At 44.2% G+C, this 24,044-nt stretch overlaps 1 protein-coding gene across 2 annotated transcripts in view; it reads right to left on the bottom strand.

The window, feature by feature from the left end:
• FLCN (folliculin) overlaps window positions 1–24,044 on the bottom strand; it is a 168,066-nt gene that overhangs the window by 119,598 nt on the left and 24,424 nt on the right. For both annotated transcript variants that reach the window (XM_069210059.1, XM_069210060.1), the window contains exons 3-5: window positions 9,155–9,301; window positions 4,340–4,561; window positions 3,286–3,446 (exon numbers count right to left, since the gene is read on the bottom strand). In XM_069210059.1, coding sequence (XP_069066160.1) covers window positions 3,286–3,446; window positions 4,340–4,561; window positions 9,155–9,301 — 530 coding nt within the window. The remainder of the gene's footprint in view (window positions 1–3,285; window positions 3,447–4,339; window positions 4,562–9,154; window positions 9,302–24,044) is intronic.

Here is a 24,044-nt window from a genome sequence, read left to right on the forward strand (position 1 = left end):
TGAGAACAGATCAGAGATCCTTGGGTACACCAGTGAGGATTTGCACCAGGAAGTCCCAAAGGCCGTGGGAATAGCGTCCCAGCAAGCAGCTGGCATTAACTGATTGGAGTGCCAAACTGGTAGAGAAAAATATTTGTTTCCCAAACATTTTCCCCTGCTTAGATCCCCGGCTGGAGGGAGTGGTAGGGAAGGTTTTGGGGTTAGACCTGTTTGTGGGGGACAGCATCACCATTCATTCAGAGGAGAGGTCCTGCAAGAGAAAACAGGGTCACCTGGAGCAAGACGATGGCCTATGTTAATTTGGCAATTGACTGGGTGGCCAGAACTAAATTTGGCCAAAGCCTCCAATACGGTATCCATCAGTACTTCATTAAATGGAAGAAGGGGCTCGGATGATGTCTGCCCCAGTTGGAGGACTTCTGACAATACATTGGTTTTAACGTCCAAGGTAGGGAGCTGGAGGTCGAGTACTTCGGCTGCCCTATGTAAAATGATGACATAGGAAGCGGATTCCTCTGTGGCCATTCCAGGAGTGAGAGCAGGGCCATTTCCAAGGAGGTATTGAGACCACTAGTCTCCTGTAAGTATTTGTAGGATCATCCTGCAAGGGATGAGCAAAATTGTCACCCAGGTTATATTCATTGTCTGAAAAGGGAATTCATAGTGTGTGTTCTTCCTTGTGGAGGTGGTAACTGAAGGGGTGCAGCCTTGAGCTGAATCGCGCACACCCGTGGCTGAGGTCAAACCAGCACTGAATTGGCACTGGAGAGTACTAATGGAACTTCCTTCACCCTCATTGGTGAAGTCGGATTCATTTTAATATGCACATGTAATTCTAATTAAAAAAGGTTCCTAAAATTACTTGGGGCTTAGATTTAGCACAAATGGTAAATGGGAGACTCCATTAATGAAGAGTGTGAAGACTTTATCGAATAATTGCCATGGGCTGTGTATCACATTACCAACTAAAGAAATACTGTGCCACACATATATAGTAGGAAAAGTATCGACAACCAAAATATCGAGGAGGTAAATATCTATTGGTAAATATAACTTTACTGGTCATAATGTGCAGATGTGGAGTTCAATATAGGTAAACCTATACCTACCATATCGATATTTAGCCTATCTAAATTTGCTCTATAATATTTGTATAGCATGACATTTAGTCCTTGATATTCTGGTACTACACCTTTGAATGTTATTGCAGACCTACCTAAAATTTAGGTAAGAACCCGTTAACTGTCCCACTTGAAGCCTAAACGCCAATGATGGAGGCTTAGGCACTTTATGATTCTGACATTTATGGTGACTCAAATTTGCACTCTTTGTCGCTTCCAAAAAAGTAGCTTGTTTAGGTTGGTGTAATCTTCCGTAATCTACTCCCATAAATATGCTGTCCATGGAATTAGGTATGACAAATATTATTGACAGTGCTTATATTAGTAGATATGGGACACAGGATGATTTTATTAAATACTTTGAAAGGTTAGAGGCCCTAGGGTGAATATTAGTTAATAGTTCTTTAACTATAACTATTCTTTAAATCCACCACCCTAACTGTGCTGCAGATGCAGGTAGGTGTGCACATATTATTCACAGTGCCTTAAATATTGTTTTGAGCCACACTACGGACATACACTCACATTTCCTTATATGGTCATAGCTTAAATGAGCATTAAAACTGTGAGGATGCTTTAACACTCCATTACGTAGGCCATGTATATAACATTTTACTAGATGAGGGCTGAGTGAAGTTTGGTTCGACTGAGTAATTTAAGTTAGGCAATTAAACAACTATCAAATCACGATTATGGAATATAAAGCTATGTGAAGACATGAATGTTAAATTTAGGACCTCCTTAAATCCAAACTAGCTTTCTCACAAGACTAATCAGGGAAGAGAGAAAGGTTTGTGACAAATGATATTGCCACATATGAGGAATCTTTATATTAAATTTTGTCCCTTCATTGTTTATTTAGCTTTATGTCTATGTGATGTCCGGACAATTAGAAGTATTAGTTATCAGGGGCGGCTAATCCGCAATGGCGGAACAGTGTCACTCCACTGGAAGAGCCAGCAGCAGAAAATTAAATAATATTTGAAATTCGTTTTATTTTTCGGCTTCTGCCTCAGCCATTAGGTGCAGGGAGGGGCGGGGCTGGGCCTCGGGTGCACTAACTGCGCATGTGTGTTTGGACGGCCTAAGACGGCTGTTCAAACACACGTGCACTTAGGTTTCTCTAGCCCGGCTGTGGTCACAACCGTCTTGGAGAACGTGCACATGCCCCAGGGTTGTGCCTGAGTGGCAGTCACTGCTGCTTAAACCAATCCTGATGCTGCTTACATGCTATGTTTAGCATGTAAGCAGCACCAGGATTGCTGGGGAGCCTCTTCTGGTGTCCCAGCAAATGCTGGGACACCAGAACATGAAACAAGGTGGCAGGAGAGGACGGCGGCAACGAACGGGAAGTTTTTTTTTTGTTTTTTTTAAATGTATTCCCCTCCTTCCCTCCCTTCCAGTCGGCCCCGTCACCCTCCCCCGCACCCCCAGTCCACCCCTTGATATCTGTGGCAGCCGCCACTGTTAGTTATGTAATTTGGGTCAATGTGAGAATGAGATGCACAATCTCACTGTTATGTTACAGTAATAAAGTAACCTGTGCTAAAAGGTTTTAAGATGAGATCAAGGAATGATGCCATATATATTTATTTTTTTTAAACTGAAAATTTTATTATGCAGTTTTGTAAGGAAAATTTGTATTTAGAGCACAGTCACGTAAGTGAAGGTTACTGTTGATAAGCTAATTTATCACTGAGCTTTTAGTAACTGTTCTGTTTGTGGGCAACTGAATGAGATAGTGGGATAACATAATAAGGGAATGTTGGTCCTTGATAAGTCATTCAGTATCCAATTTATGCACTAGAATATACTTTTATATTTGTTTGGGAGTAAAATATATTCTATAAGTATTGTTTATAATAATTATGTATTTTATCTAGTATGTTTATCTATTGACTTTTCGTTGTAGGTTATTTTTCCCTTTTACTTTAAATATTGCTAGTTTTATGAACACCTCATGCTGATACTCATGATGACTACGGTATTCAAGAGAAAAGATCACGGCAACAGTGGCATGCACAGAGATTATGACAAGTACATTAGTCATTTCCTCGAAGATAGAGAAATTTTGACCTGTATAAAACAATTAACTAAATAAATCATCCCAAAGTGTGGGATGTGTATAGGGTAAGATTCGATACAAGCTGGAGGCAAAAGTTACCAGGCAAATGAGGTATGCAAGCAGGCCCAAAGGTTCTCATCATTGGTCAGTGATGTCAGCGACCTTGCAGCATTTCCATTTCTCTGATGCAGAAAAGGTGTGAAAGCTGTGTTAATCCTCAGAGGCCGCTGTGGACAGCCAAACTGCTCAGCTTCAAAAACCTAAGTAAAAGAAAAAAGAGGCTATATTAATATAACGTGTATTTGTAAAATGTACGTTCACCCAGAAGGGTATCTTGGTGCTGAATAACAGATGATTATTGTTACCCAACTCAATGCTACTTATCGACCTCAGAAGGATGAAAGGCTGAGTGAACCCGCAAAGAAACTTTCCCTTGACTTCTCATACACAGAGGGATTTAAAAAAAAACTAAATTGGTGTGTCTCTCATTTTTTTGGGATATTTATTCTTGGACATTTTCCAACACATGACAGCATGAGCTCTGACTCGCATTGGTAGTGCCTCACATTTTGATCATTGTACTAAGCTACCTTGTCAGCACATGATATCATACTCTGAGGAATCCTTTATCTGAAATCTTAGGGGATAGAACTAAATCTGCAAGGAGGTTTAAATTAAAACCAATTGAAACTTAAAAAGTACAATTTACTAGTTTGTTGCACCGTATATATGCTTATAATGCTGCCAGCTGTCTTAAACTTCAGTGTATGTTCATTAAAAGCATTTACCATCTTTAAAATGTGAAAACTATGAGAAAGCATTTCCAACTGGTGGTGTCAGGTCGCACATGCCATAACACATGAAAAATCTATCTTTTTTACAGAAGTTCTCTGATGTTGTCAGAAGAAAGGTTTGAAATTCAAGCAAAATGAGGGATGTATGGATTTTGAGTTGTGAGATAAGTAGGTGGAGGCACTAAATTAGAGGGATGCTCATAATATGAAGAATGGGACCAATGAAAACCTTTCCTATGCTCGCTAAACCTTAATAACATCACTGGTGCACTATGGGGACCGTTTGATGCCACCTACGATAATGCCCTGGAGTCCGGCTGATTCTTCTTCCCTTCCTGGCTATTCCAGTGTTCACCAACCTTCAGAGCTTTCCCCTGCAGCTCATCCAGAATGCCTCGGATCTTTGCCAGAAGGAAGGGCCAGGAATTAATGAGGTAGATCCTGTCCATCATGATGACTATGATGCTGTACCAGCGCTGGAAGCCACGGGCCAAGCTATCCTTAATAAAGAAGGTGTGACTAAAGACAAACCCATGCTGCTCATCGCCAAAAAAGATTGGTCCTTCTCGTCCAGGACACACCTTTGAAAAAGAGAAAGTGATTACAACAAGGCAAACAGCACAAAAATAACACCAGACTAAAGCTGAACACAACAGTCTTTCTCTTATTCATGCAATTGTACATAGGAACATAATATGGGTTTTGATTAATGCAGCAAGAGAAACGTCACAATACATAATACACATTGGCAATGCAGAAAGGTCTCTACTTGTTGACCTATTAGCTTGTAATGCTTTTTTTGCTAATGCCATGCTGCACTGTCAGGAAACAAAAGTGTGATGACAAGGCCACTGCTGCTGACTGCGACATTTGTAGGTGCCCATATGTGTGCACCTCACCACATATATTTATCTATGAAATGATGTGGCATAATTCTCTTTTCTGTTTTTTTAAATTTGCCGATCTAAGATGCAGACACCATTTAGGGCAGTAAATTAAACAAGCACTGGCAAAGCCAAACAGGTTTCAGCAATCCCTGAGGTATTGGCAATGTCAATGTCTTTTAGCAATGTTGCATAGCAGCATGTGTATTTTTAGTGCTACGAGGTCACAGCCTATGACAGATAGCACTGTGGATATGTAAGTAATTATTTGAAACTTGCAAAACACACAAGGCAATCTCAGAGCTATTGGCGTTGTAAATGTTATTGTCTTTTAGCCATGTTTAGTAGTGGCATTTACTAAATGTAAGCCTTCCACCCTTCGGACTGGGAAACGCCAGACTTCCTGCTAAGAGAAATCGACGCAGCGCCTGCTGTGCAACAGAAATCTCCCTGCATCGCCCACCAGATCGACGCAGCTCTCGTGACTTAGTCCTACATGCCCAGGATTTCTCTGCCTCATCCCTGGGGCGTCCAAATACCCTGCAACCCGAAGAGGATCCAAGCCTGCGCCGGAAATCGACACAAAGCCTTTACTGCGTGGAAAAACATCGAGGCATTGTCTGTGTGCACCCGGAGAAGCCGACGCACACCTCCCTGTTTTTCACGCATCTCCTCCTCTGCGGCCCCTTGCAGATAATTTAGACGCTAACCAGGTACTCTGTGCTTGCAAGAGACACTTATTGCTTTTTAAGAACTTAAGACTCTTTTTATAATTTCCTATAGTGATATTTCAACGTGTACTTATCAAATATTGATCGTTTTGACCTGCATTTAATCAGATAAATATTCTATATTTTTCTAAACCTGTATGGTGTATTTTTGTGGTGTTTATACTGGGTTATTGCATGATTTATTGCACAAATACTTTAAACATTGCCTTCCAAGTTAAGCCTGACTGCTCAGAGCCAAGCTACCAGAGGGTGGGCACAGGATAATTTGGATTGTGTGTGACTTACCCTGACTAGAGAGAGGGTCCTTGCTTGGACAGGGGGTAACCTGACTGCTAACCAAAGACCCCATTTCTAAAACTCACCTAGTAGTTTAGTGGGTTGTGTAACTGCTGCGGAGATCTGTGCTCCCCCATAAGTTAGTGGAACATAACCTTTTATTCTGTTGAGAAGTTTGGAGTGAGTACTGCTGAGCTGGGCAGAAACAGCACTTTTTTATGACTGCTGAATAACTGCAAGTTAGCAGGACATAATGTTTCATTTGATGGACGGAAGCTCACCAAGACTAAGATTCCCAGAATGCATTTATTTGAATGTTGTAGCTTTGGACTGAACCACGACGCTTGGTAGGTGTGCCCTCAACCCTACGTCATAGGAACATGCAAACATAACTATTCTATGATTAAGTATAGCAAAGTTTGAGAAGCCACTAAACAAATAAATGCCCACAGAAATTGCGGTTGGGATCTGAAACCAAACAGCTTCTGCAGATTTTGAATAGCACACAACAGCGTTCACACCGCAATAAAAACGATTTTTGGTATGTAATTACTGTCACAGAATTACAACCACCTTCCCACCCAAACACAAAAAGCACACAGTAAATACATAACTTTTTTTTATTATTTTTTTTTAAGCAGTTTGACTCCCTGGGGGCATACACATACACAAAGGGATCTGTGTTATCTCATCATTGAAATGTAAACTTGGAAATCGGGGTGAAAAATGGCAGGTCCTTCTGAATAATTAAAAAAACAAATGGCCTGGCTCAAAGGGGGAGGGGGCTTTGGGCCTGGAGTACGTGATAACTTCAGGCTTGATGGAGAGGCAGCCCGTGCTGGGTGCAAATGGCAGCTGGAAACAACCCTCCCCAGCAGTCAGCAGAGAGACCCCTTAAAAAATATTCACAACAAACATACGCCACAACGCACAAACTGCGTGCGATGACAAACGGACATTTACTCAAAATTATATGCATGTTGCCTTCTCCTGAACATGCAATGCAAACCACCAATATGTCAGGGCGACATTACACTGCACACTGATGACAACCAAGGAGGGCAGGTTTTAAAAATCAACTGTCCATTTGTGTTCCTCTCAAACAAAACACTCTATTAACCATGACAAAAGAGATACAGGACAAAGTCGCAAACATGTAGCACTATACTATACAAGTGATATGATGAAAGTCAGTGGGCTTATATATTTGATATAAGGGGGCACTGTCCTAAATAAAAAATAAATAGAAAAAAACCCTAACGTGTTGTCTATATAGGATGCTGACACAGTAAGAAAAAGTTGTTTATGGAACTCAGACAGCACCCTATAAAACAAGAAACATTTAGGGGGAGAGCGATTTAAGTGCTATGGGCAGAGCAGTAGGGCACGCGCACATTCCCCCCGACCTCAGTATTGTATCGCACATATCAACTCCCAGGAGCAGCAGCATTTGTGTTGAGATAAGGACAAGATTTACAGCCCTGTTTACAACAGAGCTCGGAGTGACTGAAAACTCACCATCCTTAGACCGTGACTAGAACGGTGATCCCAGATTCCAGGGACAAAGCTGTAATCTGTGGGTTCTGGTCATTACTGTTATACTGCCAGCAGGGTGGCTTAGTGAGTTAAACGGTTGTCGCATAAAGTGCACTGAACATTATACAGACTTCTATAAATCAGTCCGCCTCAAGACTGATCTCGATAAATGGTTCCACTGGAGCTGTTTTTGAGCAAGTGTCAAAGTTTCAGTTTCTTTTCAGCATTCGCCTCTTACCAGATCACATGGTAAAGGGTATTATAACCGAGATCGAAACCAGTGCGTGCCTGTTGGATAGCAACTGTTAAAGCCACAGCATAATAATACAATAATACGGTGTGGAGGAAAAGTGTTTTAAGGACTATGGACGGAGCAGTAGGGTGTGCACAAAGTGCCCTCAAGCTCAGCATTGTATCGCACATATCGACTCACAGGAGCAGCAGCATTTGTGACAAGATAAGAACAAGATTTACAGACCTGTTTACAGCAGAGCTCGGTAAACCACAAGCGTTCGTTTCAAGTATTCCAAATTAAAGAAGTAAGTACTTCAGATAACAGGTCCTAAAATGGGAGCTGGGGATGGATATTAGTACCAGGTCTATACTCTCAAGGAGGGCTAAACACAGGAAGAGGCATGATGGATGCATGCCAAAGACAAATGGAAAGAAAGACTATGAGAGCAACGATGGAGCCAGCAAATGGGAAGCCTATGGGTGGCCTGAAGCCCACAAAGTATATAACATGTCTCAAAAGGCAGAGGCCTAAAAACTGTAGTTTTATTTGCACTAAAGCACTTTTCAAAAAGTGATGTAGTCAAGCAGCAAATGGCAGCAGATTATTAAAGAAATTATAATAGAAAACAAAATATTAAAATGACTTCAAGGGATGACCGAACAAAAATGTGTGTGGGTGAGAACAACGGGGAGTGGGTGGAGTAACTGAGGTACCCATATGCACTTTTCAGAATGCAGAGCAGCCCAGTAGCTTCTAGGCCTCCAAATAAAAGTAAACAAACAAAAAAAATAAAACATTTACTTCAGGGATGGCAAGAGATAGGGTGTCAATAAATGAGGTGGTAAGGGAGAAGGGAAAGCAACGGAGGCAGGTATTTGACGTATATGCAGCACGTGAGAAAGCAAGAAGACAAGCATTCATGGAATGCTTAATGAAAAAGAAAAAGGTAGTTTCCAAAATTTGAGCAGTGGAAGAATATAAGCTAACCACTCAAAAGAACCGCAAAGAGGCTATGCTCAATGGTAGTACAAACAAAAGCAGAAGGCAAGTCATCGAATAAGAAGCAAGCAAATGAGATTGACAATAAAGCCAACAAATGACAAGTAATGGGTCATTTTTTTGGTATGTTTCAAAATAGGCTTTTGCCTATTGACAGCTAAAAGCTGTCTGGTGAGAGAGACCTAAAGTGTTTTCAACACTTCCACCAAAGCATGTAAAACGAAAGAGCTAAAACCTAAAATGAATGGAATCCCATTTTGCAAGTGCTGTGTCGAAATAGGTGGTGTTACAACTAGAGCGTTGTTCTTTCATTAAAGGAAATCATTATTGAATAGTATAATTGAGCACTATACAAAACATAGGGTTGTCAAGAACAGAATAAATCAAAGATAAGCTTAGCATATTGAAACTGCACATAATTGAATAGTGTACTAGCCAACTGTCCACTAGCATTCACAATTGAACAGATATTCACAATTAAAATGATACATTATGGTAGAAAATGCTTCATACCTCACAACTCAGGCTCCTGACACAGGCCTGCCGCACAATGGTGAAGAGCTGCGGATGGTTCGGCTGCTGATGACTGACGTATTTTATGGAGGTCTCTTTATCATGGCTGATGTAACCAGGGTGTCCTATTGCCAGTGATCGACAGCCCTGAGGTAGAAAAGAATTGAGAACGTTTTTGGTCACAAAGAAGGCAGAAACCACTATCTACTATGACATTCACACAATCCTTTAGTTTAAATCAAAAAATAATTTTATCTTCCTTACTGACTTGAGATGCAGCCTAAGCATGTTGAATGGCAAGTGACTGAGTTGACAAAATAGCTGCAATGTATGTGAAAAAGGCTTAGGTTCACATTCAATTAGCAGAAATGGCCTGCTCATTTGTCCCACAAAATATAGTGCACATTAAAGGTGACATTATTTTATGTATAAAAAAGTAAAATGCATCTATATGATGTTCCATATTTAGCTATTTATTTATTTATTTTTTAAACAAATATTTATTTATTTGTTCATATTTATTTATTTATTCCATATCTATCTGCTGATTGGTTTCTCAAAAATGGAAGAAATAAAACACTTAAAACTTTTGCTTTTATTTTCAAAACAGTGAAATAAAATTGTGCGACAAATGTGGTTCACTTACTCCTAAAATGTCCCTTTTCAAAATGTAAAAGCTAGCAAAAAGGGACAAAAAGTAATAATACTGCACGCAGGGTTGTAAATCTTTGTATATACTGTTTTTAGCCCATCTCTGTAGTAGGTTAAAGAGATTTGCTGATGTGAAGCAAGCCCTCAGAGAACCAGGCACACCAATTGTGTAGCCAGCTAAACATTGAGGGTTGTGCACCAATGGAAGGCACTTCATGTCTCATTTTCTTATTATGCCGAAATGTTCCTCCATGAATGGCGACTAACTATGTGTGGCTCTACCAACTGGTAGACTATTGTAGCAGAAATATATGCACATAATGTGAGTGGATGGACGATTTGGGGCATTAAGCTTCTTGTGTGTGAAATATAAAACTATAGTCAGACTGTTGGTGTTCACTTTATATATTTTTTATTTTATTATATTTTCGTGATATTAAACAATGTATTACACAACTAAACAGTGGAGGACAGAAAGAAAGAGAGAGACAGATAACACTTCCGAGAGCCACATCGGAAATGTACATTTCTCTACCATGCATGTTAGAAAATGGACCATTAAACCCACTTAGGTTGTGCGAACCACCAAATAGATTAACTTTTGTACCAGCAAATGTTCTTCCCACATATCCCCACTAGAATAGATCTTATGGCAGCCACCTCATTCACCATTCCCTCAACACCCCTGTCCCAGACAATTAAAGCTCTTCCACTCACGATCTGCACAACCTGATGAATTTCCATGGGCAGTCCTTATTCTGATGTATCACTTTCATCGGGTTCAGACATTAATCCATACCATTCTTCTTCTGTAACTTTGGGAGTCAGAATTCAGCTTTCCACTTCCATAAATGCTACTAGGAGTAAAGCTTAAAACCAAAGCTTATGGCTGCCTGACACAATATCCAAAACAATCAGTTTTGGTTCAAATAATATATTTAGCCCTTCAATTCACAAACAAGCTATGTATTCTAACCCAGAATTCCCCAACCATTTTGGTTGCAATCATTTTTATCTACATCCTGAAATTGAATGGAATAAATACATTAAATACACTTCCAGTCATTTTCAAAAGCATCTCTAGCAAATTCACGTAACCAACTCAACAATTAAAATTTGGTCTTTAAAAAAAAAAGGATAACTGCCTAGCATTGTATCAGAATAACAAACTGCAAACAATAACCTATCTGTATAGAGCTTCCTATGGAACACGAGGAGATGATTTAAGTGGGAAAATACGTGATATAGAGCAGGGGTGCATTAGGAAGTAGGGGAAATGAAAAGGGGAAGAAGGGAAATGGAACAGAGCTTAAAGGCGGGGCACAGGAGGCACTTTACAAAGAGTCCCACATTTCCTCAAAGATAATTTCATAGCCAACCCTGGACACCAAGAACCTCCCAAAAGAAACTTTGGCCACTGGAAGAAATTGGTCAGCACTATCTACCCCCTCTTGCAGCAAGGAAGAACACCTCACTCCTTCATGTTAGCATAGACTGCTGCTTTTCTTCCCTCTTCCAAAAACGAACGTGCTACCTCTGTCTTGGACAAAACATAAAAGGCTTGTCACTTCTCACCAAGTTCAAGGATGCCAGGTAATAGAAGAGATGGGCACTTCAGATAAAATGTTCATGTTGCACAATCGGTAGTTCTTTCCACTGAGACTGTGTTGTCAGACTAAGGTTAGGGAAAAGGAGATTCAGCTTTAACTATGTGTAGGAGGCTGGACTGGCTTGTAGTGAGTACCAAGGGGTACTTGCACCTTGCACCAGGCCCAGTTATCCCTTATTAGTGTATAGGGTGTCTAGCAGCTTAGGCTGATAGATAATGGTAGCTTAGCAAAGCAGCTCAGGCTGAACTAGGAGACGTGTGAAGCTACTACAGTACCACTTAGTGTCATATGCACAATATCATAAGAAAACACAATACACAGTTATACTAAAAATAAAGGTACTTTATTTTTATGACAATATGCCAAAGTATCTTAGAGTGTACCCTCAGTAAGAGGATAGGAAATATACACAAGATATATATACACAATAGCAAAAATATGCAGTATAGTCTTAGAAAACAGTGCAAACAATGTATAATTACAATAGGATGCAATGGGGAAACATAGGGATAGGGGCAACACAAACCATATACTCCAAAAGTGGAATGTGAACCACGAATGGACCCCAAACCTATGTGACCTTGTAGAGGGTCGCTGGGACTATTAGAAAATAGTGAGAGTTAGAAAAATAACCCTCCCCAAGACCCTGAAAAGTGAGTGCAAAGTGCACCAAAGTTCCCCTAAGGACAAAATAGTCGTGTTAGAGGGAGAATGCAAGGAAAACACAAATCAGCAATGCAACAACGATGGATTCCTGTCTGAAGGTACCTGTGGAACAAGGGGACCAAGTCCAAAAGTCACAAGCAGCTCGGAGATGGGCAGATGCCCAAGAAATGCCAGCGGTTGGTGCAAAGAAGCTCTTACTAGGCTGAAGAACTGTGAATACTGCAGGAACGACAAGGGCTAGAGACTTCCCCTTTGGAGGATGGATCCCCCACGCCTTGGAGAGTCGTGCAGAAGTGTTTTCCCGCCGGATGGACGCCAACAAGCCTTGCTACACGCAAATCGTGCGTTTGGCGTTTTTGGACGCTGCTGGGGCCCAGGAGGGACCAGGAGGTCGCAAATTGGACCTGCAGAGAGAGGGGACGTCGAGCAAGACAAGGAGCCCTCACTGAAGCAGGTAGCACCCGGAGAAGTGCCAGAAACAGGCACTACGAGGATGCGTGAAACGGTGCTCGCCGAAGTTGCACAAAGGAGTCCCACGTCGCCGGAGACCAACTTAGAAAGTCGTGCAATGCAGGTTAGAGTGCCGTGGACCCAGGCTTGGCTGTGCACGAAGGATTTCCGCCGGAAGTGCACAGGGGCCGGAGAAGCTTGCAAAGTCGCGGTTCCCAGCAATGCAGCCCAGCGAGGTGAGGCAAGGACTTACCTCCACCAAACTTGGGCTGAAGAGTCACTGGACTGTGGGGGTCACTTGGACGGTGTCGCTGGATTCGAGGGACCTCGTTCGTCGTGCTGAGAGGAGACCCAAGGGACCGGAGATGCAGCTTTTTGGTGCCTGCGGTTGCAGGGGGAAGATTCCGTCGACCCACGGGAGATTTCTTCGGAGCTTCTGGTGCAGAGAGGAGGCAGACTACCCCCACAGCATGCACAAGCAGGAAAACAGTCGAGAAGGCGGCAGGATCAGCGTTACAGAGTTGCAGTAGTCGTCTTTGCTACTATGTTGCAGGTTTGCAGGCTTCCAGCGCGGTCAGCGGTCGATTCCTTATCAGAAGGTGAAGAGGGAGATGCAGAGGAACTCGGCTGAGCTCATGCATTCGTTATCTAAAGTTTCCCCAGAGACAGAGACCCTAAATAGCCAGAAAAGAGGGTTTGGCTACCTAGGAGAGAGGAAAGGCTACTAACACCTGAAGGAGCCTATCACAAGGAGTCTCTGACGTCACCTGGTGGCACTGGCCACTCAGAGCAGTCCAGTGTGCCAGCAGCACCTCTGTTTCCAAGATGGCAGAGGTCTGGAGCACACTGGAGGAGCTCTGGACACCTCCCAGGGGAGGTGCAGGTCAGGGGAGTGGTCACTCCCCTTTCCTTTGTCCAGTTTCGCGCCAGAGCAGGGGCTAAGGGGTCCCTGAACCGGTGTAGACTGGCTTATGCAGAATTGGGCACCTCTGTGCCCAACAAAGCATTTCCAGAGGCTGGGGGAGGCTACTCCTCTCCTGCCTTCACACCATTTTCCAAAGGGAGAGGGTGTCACACCCTCTCTCAGAGGAAGTTCTTTGTTCTGCCATCCTGGGCCAGGCCTGGCTGGACCCCAGGAGGGCAGATGCCTGTCTGAGGGGTTGGCAGCAGCAGCAGCTGCAGAGAAACCCCAGGAAGGGCAGTCTGGCAGTACCAGGGTCTGTGCTACAGACCACTGGGATTATGGAATTGTACCAACAATGCCAGGATGGCATAGAGGGGGCAATTCCATGATCATAGACATGTTACATGGCCATATTCGGAGTTACCATGGTGAAGCTACATATAGGTAGTGACCTATATGTAGTGCACGCGTGTAATGGTGTCCCCGTACTCACAAAGTTCAGTGAATTGGCTCTGAACAATGTGGGGGCACCTTGGCTAGTGCCAGGGTGCCCTCACACTAAGTAACTTTGCACCTAACCTTTACCAGGTAAAGGTTAGACATATAGGTGACTTATAAGTTACTTAAGTGCAGTGTAAAATGGCTGTGAAATAACGTGGACGTTATTTCACTTAGGCTGCAGTGGCAGGCCTGTGTAAGAATTGTCAGAGCTCCCTATGGGTGGCAAAAGAAATGCTGCAGCCCATAGGGATCTCCTGGAACCCCAATACCCTGGGTACCTCAGTACCATATACTAGGGGATTATAAGGGTGTTCCAGTAAGCCAATGTAAATTGGTAAAAATGGTCACTAGCCTGTCAGTGACAATTTGGAAAGAAATGAGAGAGCATAACCACTGAGGTTCTGATTAGCAGAGCCTCAGTGAGACAGTTAGTCACTACACAGGTAACACATACAGGCACACTTATGAGCACTGGGGCCCTGGGTTACCAGGGTCCCAGTGACACATACAACTAAAACAACATATATACAGTGAAAAATGGGGGTAACATGCCAGGCAAGATGGTACTTTCCTACACAACCCCCCCCCAAACGAAGGACAATAAGACTAGCCATTACCTGATGAGTCTTCATTGTCTAAGTGGAAATATCTGGAGAGTCCATCTGCATTGGAGTGGCTACTCCCAGGTCTATGTTCCACTGTATAGTCCATTCCCTGTAGGGATATGGACCACCTCAACAATTTAGGATTTTCACCTTTCATTTGTTTTAGCCAAAGTAGAGGTTTGTGGTCTGTCTGAACAATGAAGTGAGTGCCAAACAGGTATGGCCTCAACTTCTTCAGAGCCCAGACCACAGCAAAGGCCTCCCTCTCAATGGCAGACCAACGCTTTTCTCTAGGGGTCAACCTTCTACTAATAAAAGCAACAGGTTGATCCTGGCCCTCAGAATTAAGTTGTGATAGGACTGCCCCTACTCCTAATTCTGATGCATCAGTTTGGACATAGAATTTTTTAGAGTAACAAGGGCTTTTCAGGACAGGTGCAGAGCACATGGCCTGCTTCAGCTCCTCAAAAGCTTTCTGACAGTTTGCTGTCCATAATACCTTTTTAGGCATTTTCTTGGATGTGAGGTCATTAAGAGGGGCTGCAATGGAGCCATAGTTCTTAATGAACCTCCTGTAATACCCAGTGAGGCCTAGGAAGGCTCTCACCTGAGTCTGAGTGGTAGGGGGAATCCAATCAATAATAGTTTGGATTTTCCCCTGAAGTGGTGCAATCTGTTCCCCACCAACAAGGTGTCCCAGATAAACCACCTTACCCTGCCCTATCTGGCACTTTGAAGCCTTGATAGTGAGGCCTGCCTTTTGCAGGGCCTCCAAAACTTTCCAAAGGTGGACCAGGTGATCATCCCAGCTGGAGCTAAAGACAGCTATATCATCCAAATATGCTGCACTGAAAGCTTCCAGCCCTTGCAGGACTGTGTTCACCAACCTCTGAAAAGTGGCAGGTGCATTTTTCAAACCAAAAGGCATTACAGTAAACTGGTAATGTCCTCCAATGGTAGAAAATGCAGTCTTAGGTTTAGCATCTTCTGACATTTTGATCTGCCAATACCCTGCAGTCAAATCAAAAGTGCTTAGATACTTGGCAGATGCCAGTGTATCTATTAGCTCATCTGCCCTGGGTATAGGGTGAGCATCTGTTTTGGTTACCAAGTTGAGACCTCTATAGTCTACACAAAACCTCATTTCCTTCTTTCCATCTTTAGAATTGGGTTTTGGTACCAGTACCACAGGAGAAGCCCATGGACTGTCAGAGTGCTCAACCACTCCTAGTTCCAACATCTTCTGAACTTCTTGCTTTATGCAGTCCCTGACATGGTCAGGCTGCCTATAGATCTTACTTTTGACAGGTAAACTGTCTCCAGTATCTATAGTGTGCTCACACCAAGAAGTGGTGCCTGGCACAATGGAGAAGAGTTCTGAAAATTGTCCTAGGAGATTTATGCAATTATCTTTCTGCTCAGCAGTAAGACAATCAGCCAAAACTACCCCTTCCACAAGAGCATCTTGTTCTGTGGAAGAGAAGAGATCAGGTAGAGGATCACTGTCTTCTTCCTGTCCCTCATCTGTTGCCATGAGCAGGGTGAGATCAGCCCTGTCATAGTAGGGTTTCAGGCGGTTGACATGGAGCACCCTAAGGGGACTCCTGGCAGTGCCTAAGTCAACCAAGTAGGTGACTTCACCCTTCTTTTCAACAATTGTGTGTGGACCACTCCATTTATCTTGGAGTGCTCTTGGGGCCACAGGCTCCAAGACCCACACTTTCTGCCCTGGTTGGTACTGAACCAAAACAGCCTTCTGATCATGCCATTGCTTCTGGAGCTCTTGGCTGGCCTGAAGGTTTTTACTGGCCTTTTTCATGTACTCAGCCATCCTTGATCTGAGGCCAAGTACATAGTCCACAATATCCTGCTTAGGAGCTTTTAAAGGTTGTTCCCAACCCTCCTTTACAAGTGTGAGTGGACCCCTAACAGGGTGTCCAAAAAGAAGTTCAAAGGGGCTGAAGCCCACTCCTTTCTGGGGTACCTCCCTGTAGGCAAAAAGGAGGCATGGTAGAAGGATATCCCATCTCCTGCAGAGTTTTTCAGGGAGTCCCATAATCATGCCTTTGAGAGTTTTATTAAATCTCTCCACCAGTCCATTTGTTTGTGGATGATAGGGTGTTGTGAACTTGTAAGTTACACCACACTCCTTCCACATGGCCTTTAAGTATGCAGACATGAAATTGCTTCCTCTGTCTGATACTACTTCCTTTGGGAAGCCCACCCTGGAAAATATTCCCAGGAGGGCCTTTGCCACTGCAGGAGCTGTAGTGGTCCTTAAAGGAATTGCTTCAGGATACCTTGTGGCATGGTCCACTACCACTAAGATAAACCTATTGCCTGAAGCAGTAGGAGGGTCAAGGGGGCCAACTATGTCAACCCCTACCCTTTCAAAGGGAACCCCAACCACAGGCAGTGGGATAAGGGGTGCCTTTGGAGTGCCACCTGTCTTGCCACTGGCTTGACAGGTTTCACAGGACTTACAAAATTCTTTTGTGTCCTCAGACATCCTAGGCCAATGAAACAGTGGTACCAATCTGTCCCAAGTTTTCATTTGACCCAGGTGCCCAGCTAAGGGAATGTCATGTGCCAGTGTTAGGAGGAACTTTCTGTACTCCTGAGGAATCACTAATCTCCTGGCAGCTCCAGGTTTAGGATCCCTATGCTCAGTGTACAAGAGGTTGTCCTCCCAGTAAACTCTGTGTGAGTCACTGACATCCCCATTAGCCTGTTTGACAGCTTGCTGTCTGAGACCCTCTAATGTGGGACAGGTTTGCTGTGCCACACTCAGCTCCTCTCTGGCAGGCCCCCCTTCACCCAAAAGCTCAGCAGTGTCTGCTTCCAGCTCCTCTGGTGTAGGTTCTGCACAGGGAGGGAATTCTTCTTCCTCAGAATTAGAATCCACTGTAGAGGGAGGGATAGTAGGAAGTGGTTTGCTTCTACTAGCCCTAGCTTTAGGGAGCACTTGGTCCATTGTTCCAGGATCCAAGCTTCCCTGTCCTTTTTGCTTTTTGGCCTGAGCCCTTGTCAAAGCAAAAATATGCCCTGGGATGCCCAGCATTGCTGCATGGGCCTCCAACTCCACATCTGACCAAGCTGATGTCTCCAAATCGTTCCCTAATAGACAGTCTACAGGTAAATCTGAAGCTACCACAACTTTCTTTGGACCAGATACCCCCCCCCCAGTTGAGATTTACAACAGCCATGGGGTGGCTTTGTGTTATGTTGTGAGCATCGGTTACTTGGTACTGGTGTCCAAGTATGTGTTGTTCAGGGTGCACCAGTTTCTCAATCACCATTGTGACACTGGCACCTGTGTCCCTGTAGGCCTGGACCTCAACACCATTTATTAGGGTTAGTTGCTTGTACTTCTCCAAGTTATGGGGGCAAGCAACCAAAGTGGCTAAGTCAATAGCCCCTTCAGAGACTAAAGTAGCCTCTGTGGTCTCCCTAATCAGACCAACCCCAACTAAATTACCAAAAGTGAGCCCAGCTACTCCCTTGGATTGGCTATTAGTAGGTTTGCTCCCACCACCACTGCTATTAGTAGGGACACTAGGTGTAGCAGTAGGGGTTGTAGTGGTAGGAGCTGTGGTGCCTTTCTTTGGACAACTGGGATCTGTTGTCCAATGGCCTTTTATCTTACATAAATAGCACCATGGTTTCTTTTCCTTGTTCTGATTAGAGGAGGGTTTGGGCCCACCACCCCCACCAGAGTGTTTTTGTGGGCCTGATGAAGACTCATTTTTAGATTTGTCCCCACCCTTGTCAGAAGACTTACCATCCTTCTTTTTGTTGCCATCTTTGTCACCCCCTGTATGAACTTTTCTGTTCACTCTTGTTCTGACCCATTTGTCTGCCTTCTTTCCCAATTCTTGGGGAGAGGTCAGATCAGAGTCCACCAAGTACTGGTGCAACAAATCAGACACACAATTATTAAGAATATGCTCTCTCAGGATTAAGTTATACAGGCTGTCATAATCAGTAACTTTACTGCCATGTAACCACCCCTCCAAGGCCTTCACTGCCTGGTCAATGAAATCAACCCAGTCTTGTGAAGACTCCTTTTTGGTATCTCTGAACTTGATCCTGTACTGTTCAGTGGTTAAGCCATAACCATCCAGGAGTGCATTCTTAAGAACTTGGAAATTGTTAGCATCATTTTCTTTTACAGTAAGGAGCCTATCCCTACCTTTTCCAGTAAATGATAGCCATAGGATAGCAGCCCACTGCCTTTGAGGGACATCCTGTACAGCACAGGCCCTCTCAAGTGCAGCAAACCACTTGTTAATGTCATCCCCCTCCTTGTAAGGGGGAACTATCTTATGCAGATTCCTGGAATCATGCTCTTTTGCAGGATGACTATGGGGAATACTGCTGCTGCCACCATGGGTATCTAAACCCATTTTCTGTCTTTCCCTCTCTATTTCTAAAGACTGTCTATCCAAATCCAGCTGTTGCTTCTTGAGCTTCAGTCTGGTTTGCTCCACTCTCAATCTATTGAGCTCCCTTTCCAACAATCTGTCATCAGGGTGGGTGGGAGGGACATTTCTAGATACAGAGGTATGATGGGAATGAACAGAAGGAGACCTGTCCCTTACAGAGGGCACCCTAACAGCTTGGCTACCAGTATAATGTGAGAGCACATCATCAGTATGATGTGATTCAACCTCTGTACCAACTATGCTAGACTGTCTAGTAATGGGCAGGCTGAGAAGTTTCTTTCCTGAACCTTTTCCTGGGGGAGTCCCTGGATCAGATTGAGAACCATTAGCTACTTTTTCTACAGATTGGGCACTTATGGCCTTATCCTGTACTCTAAGCATATTAATTAACAGTTCTAAAGAAGGATTCTTCCCTACACTCAAACCTCTCTCTATGCAGAGACTCCTTGCTCCTTTCCAGCTAAGGTGATCATATGCAAGTTTGGACAGTTCAACTTTTTGGCCTGTGCCAGACATTTTTTAGAGAGAGTTAAAGTGATAGACAAAGAGAAAAAAGTTTTCAGAACTTTTTGGAAAGACAGAAAAAAACTTTTTAAACTTTTAAGAACTTTTTGAAAGTTTAGAAGTACTTTTCAGCACTTAGAAAAGAGTGAAAAGAGGAAATGCTAAACTTTTTGGCTATGTGTATATACACTGACCTTGTTTTGTATATTTTTCTCTTATGAAAAGTACAATGACAAGAGTGGTAAGTAGTCTCAAAGCACTTATCCCACCACTGCACAACCAATGTAGGAGGCTGGACTGGCTTGTAGTGAGTACCAAGGGGTACTTGCACCTTGCACCAGGCCCAGTTATCCCTTATTAGTGTATAGGGTGTCTAGCAGCTTAGGCTGATAGATAATGGTAGCTTAGCAAAGCAGCTCAGGCTGAACTAGGAGACGTGTGAAGCTACTACAGTACCACTTAGTGTCATATGCACAATATCATAAGAAAACACAATACACAGTTATACTAAAAATAAAGGTACTTTATTTTTATGACAATATGCCAAAGTATCTTAGAGTGTACCCTCAGTAAGAGGATAGGAAATATACACAAGATATATATACACAATAGCAAAAATATGCAGTATAGTCTTAGAAAACAGTGCAAACAATGTATAATTACAATAGAATGCAATGGGGAAACATAGGGATAGGGGCAACACAAACCATATACTCCAAAAGTGGAATGTGAACCACGAATGGACCCCAAACCTATGTGACCTTGTAGAGGGTCGCTGGGACTATTAGAAAATAGTGAGAGTTAGAAAAATAACCCTCCCCAAGACCCTGAAAAGTGAGTGCAAAGTGCACCAAAGTTCCCCTAAGGACAAAATAGTCGTGTTAGAGGGAGAATGCAAGGAAAACACAAATCAGCAATGCAACAACGATGGATTCCTGTCTGAAGGTACCTGTGGAACAAGGGGACCAAGTCCAAAAGTCACAAGCAGCTCGGAGATGGGCAGATGCCCAAGAAATGCCAGCGGTTGGTGCAAAGAAGCTCTTACTAGGCTGAAGAACTGTGAATACTGCAGGAACGACAAGGGCTAGAGACTTCCCCTTTGGAGGATGGATCCCCCACGCCTTGGAGAGTCGTGCAGAAGTGTTTTCCCGCCGGATGGACGCCAACAAGCCTTGCTACACGCAAATCGTGCGTTTGGCGTTTTTGGACGCTGCTGGGGCCCAGGAGGGACCAGGAGGTCGCAAATTGGACCTGCAGAGAGAGGGGACGTCGAGCAAGACAAGGAGCCCTCACTGAAGCAGGTAGCACCCGGAGAAGTGCCAGAAACAGGCACTACGAGGATGCGTGAAACGGTGCTCGCCGAAGTTGCACAAAGGAGTCCCACGTCGCCGGAGACCAACTTAGAAAGTCGTGCAATGCAGGTTAGAGTGCCGTGGACCCAGGCTTGGCTGTGCACGAAGGATTTCCGCCGGAAGTGCACAGGGGCCGGAGAAGCTTGCAAAGTCGCGGTTCCCAGCAATGCAGCCCAGCGAGGTGAGGCAAGGACTTACCTCCACCAAACTTGGGCTGAAGAGTCACTGGACTGTGGGGGTCACTTGGACGGTGTCGCTGGATTCGAGGGACCTCGTTCGTCGTGCTGAGAGGAGACCCAAGGGACCGGAGATGCAGCTTTTTGGTGCCTGCGGTTGCAGGGGGAAGATTCCGTCGACCCACGGGAGATTTCTTCGGAGCTTCTGGTGCAGAGAGGAGGCAGACTACCCCCACAGCATGCACAAGCAGGAAAACAGTCGAGAAGGCGGCAGGATCAGCGTTACAGAGTTGCAGTAGTCGTCTTTGCTACTATGTTGCAGGTTTGCAGGCTTCCAGCGCGGTCAGCGGTCGATTCCTTATCAGAAGGTGAAGAGGGAGATGCAGAGGAACTCGGCTGAGCTCATGCATTCGTTATCTAAAGTTTCCCCAGAGACAGAGACCCTAAATAGCCAGAAAAGAGGGTTTGGCTACCTAGGAGAGAGGAAAGGCTACTAACACCTGAAGGAGCCTATCACAAGGAGTCTCTGACGTCACCTGGTGGCACTGGCCACTCAGAGCAGTCCAGTGTGCCAGCAGCACCTCTGTTTCCAAGATGGCAGAGGTCTGGAGCACACTGGAGGAGCTCTGGACACCTCCCAGGGGAGGTGCAGGTCAGGGGAGTGGTCACTCCCCTTTCCTTTGTCCAGTTTCGCGCCAGAGCAGGGGCTAAGGGGTCCCTGAACCGGTGTAGACTGGCTTATGCAGAATTGGGCACCTCTGTGCCCAACAAAGCATTTCCAGAGGCTGGGGGAGGCTACTCCTCTCCTGCCTTCACACCATTTTCCAAAGGGAGAGGGTGTCACACCCTCTCTCAGAGGAAGTTCTTTGTTCTGCCATCCTGGGCCAGGCCTGGCTGGACCCCAGGAGGGCAGATGCCTGTCTGAGGGGTTGGCAGCAGCAGCAGCTGCAGAGAAACCCCAGGAAGGGCAGTCTGGCAGTACCAGGGTCTGTGCTACAGACCACTGGGATTATGGAATTGTACCAACAATGCATAGAGGGGGCATAGAGGGGGCAATTCCATGATCATAGACATGTTACATGGCCATATTCGGAGTTACCATGGTGAAGCTACATATAGGTAGTGACCTATATGTAGTGCACGCGTGTAATGGTGTCCCCGTACTCACAAAGTTCAGTGAATTGGCTCTGAACAATGTGGGGGCACCTTGGCTAGTGCCAGGGTGCCCTCACACTAAGTAACTTTGCACCTAAACTTTACCAGGTAAAGGTTAGACATATAGGTGACTTATAAGTTACTTAAGTGCAGTGTAAAATGGCTGTGAAATAACGTGGACGTTATTTCACTTAGGCTGCAGTGGCAGGCCTGTGTAAGAATTGTCAGAGCTCCCTATGGGTGGCAAAAGAAATGCTGCAGCCCATAGGGATCTCCTGGAACCCCAATACCCTGGGTACCTCAGTACCATATACTAGGGGATTATAAGGGTGTTCCAGTAAGCCAATGTAAATTGGTAAAAATGGTCACTAGCCTGTCAGTGACAATTTGGAAAGAAATGAGAGAGCATAACCACTGAGGTTCTGATTAGCAGAGCCTCAGTGAGACAGTTAGTCACTACACAGGTAACACATACAGGCACACTTATGAGCACTGGGGCCCTGGGTTACCAGGGTCCCAGTGACACATACAACTAAAACAACATATATACAGTGAAAAATGGGGGTAACATGCCAGGCAAGATGGTACTTTCCTACACTATGCCTGCAGATTCTCGTTATTGAAAGCTATATTTCGCAGAATAAAATCAGACAGGTCAAGCCCATAAGAGCCATAATGTTAGTATTTCAATTTGTATCCTCTGGCGAGGCAGTTTTCCTGGTGGTGTGGATACAGGCTTAACTCACAAACATGCCACTGTTGTCATCACCAAGTATGGGTAGGGGGCTTAGGTGCTCCATAATTAATGCCTTAGTGACTTCTGCACTGAGGCCTCATGGGCTTATATGCTGGGAATTCCAGAACCAAGATGTGCCTAGCTGGCCTCATGTTTGCAGTACATACACTCAGCTGACTAAAGCCAGAACTATCTCCCAAACCAGGCCACTATCCTCAGCCTATCTCTTAGGTGCTGCACTACCTGTGTCCTTCTGGGGCACCTCTAACCCATGTTTTTCAAAGAAACTTCTTATTCTGACACTGTTCCATTTTTGACAGGTGAGTGTAAACTGCAGAATACTTTTTCTACTAGTTTAATCTTTTGAAATATTGTAAAGTGTTCCAATTACTCATTTCTGCGCCTCTGATTGTCACCAATTGTAAAGTCTGCCCCCTCAGATTTGTTTGCAACTTTCTTCTTTTCTTTTTCAGGCTGGAAGAAATCCTTTTATCACACATTGTAGACCTGTGGGCTGCACTCTAGATGGCAGACTGCACTGTTGGCAAGTCCCCGTTGTGCCGTTCATTGCTCCTAGTCCTCCTGGGAAGAATGTATCTGTTCTCCTCCAGTTTGGGTCCTCTGTCTCACCCAGCCTACTCCAAGTGTGCAGTGGACATAGTTTAGGCAGTGTATATTAGAGCATCCACTGGTTCTCATGAGAATCCATGATCTCTGCAAACCAGCAGCAGTTCCTTTGCACCAAAAGTGATCTCTGCCTGACACTCTCGAGGTCTGAATGGGGCTTCTAGAAGTTTAAAATGCTGGCGTCAACTCTCTGGACACTTCGGTGGAATCAGCATCTCTTTATCAATTCCTTGTCATATTTCTCTCAGCTGCCCAGAGAAACGGGAAACATCCTGAACAACTAGGTCTAAACCACTACTTGCCTGAACCACTACTGCTAAACAACTAAAAAGTCTCTACTAGTAATTACTGAACAACTACTGTCTAAACAACAATTGTGCCTGAATAACAATTGCCTGAACAACTAATTTTAAGGTAAGGTTTTCTTTTTGGTTTTTATGGTTTATTAGTTGTTTAGAATATATATCAAAATTAGTTGTTCAGGCAATTGTTATTCAGACACAATTGT

This window comes from Pleurodeles waltl, chromosome 10 (genome assembly GCF_031143425.1).
Source record: "Pleurodeles waltl isolate 20211129_DDA chromosome 10, aPleWal1.hap1.20221129, whole genome shotgun sequence".
In the NCBI taxonomy this organism is placed as follows: Eukaryota; Metazoa; Chordata; class Amphibia; order Caudata; family Salamandridae; genus Pleurodeles; species Pleurodeles waltl.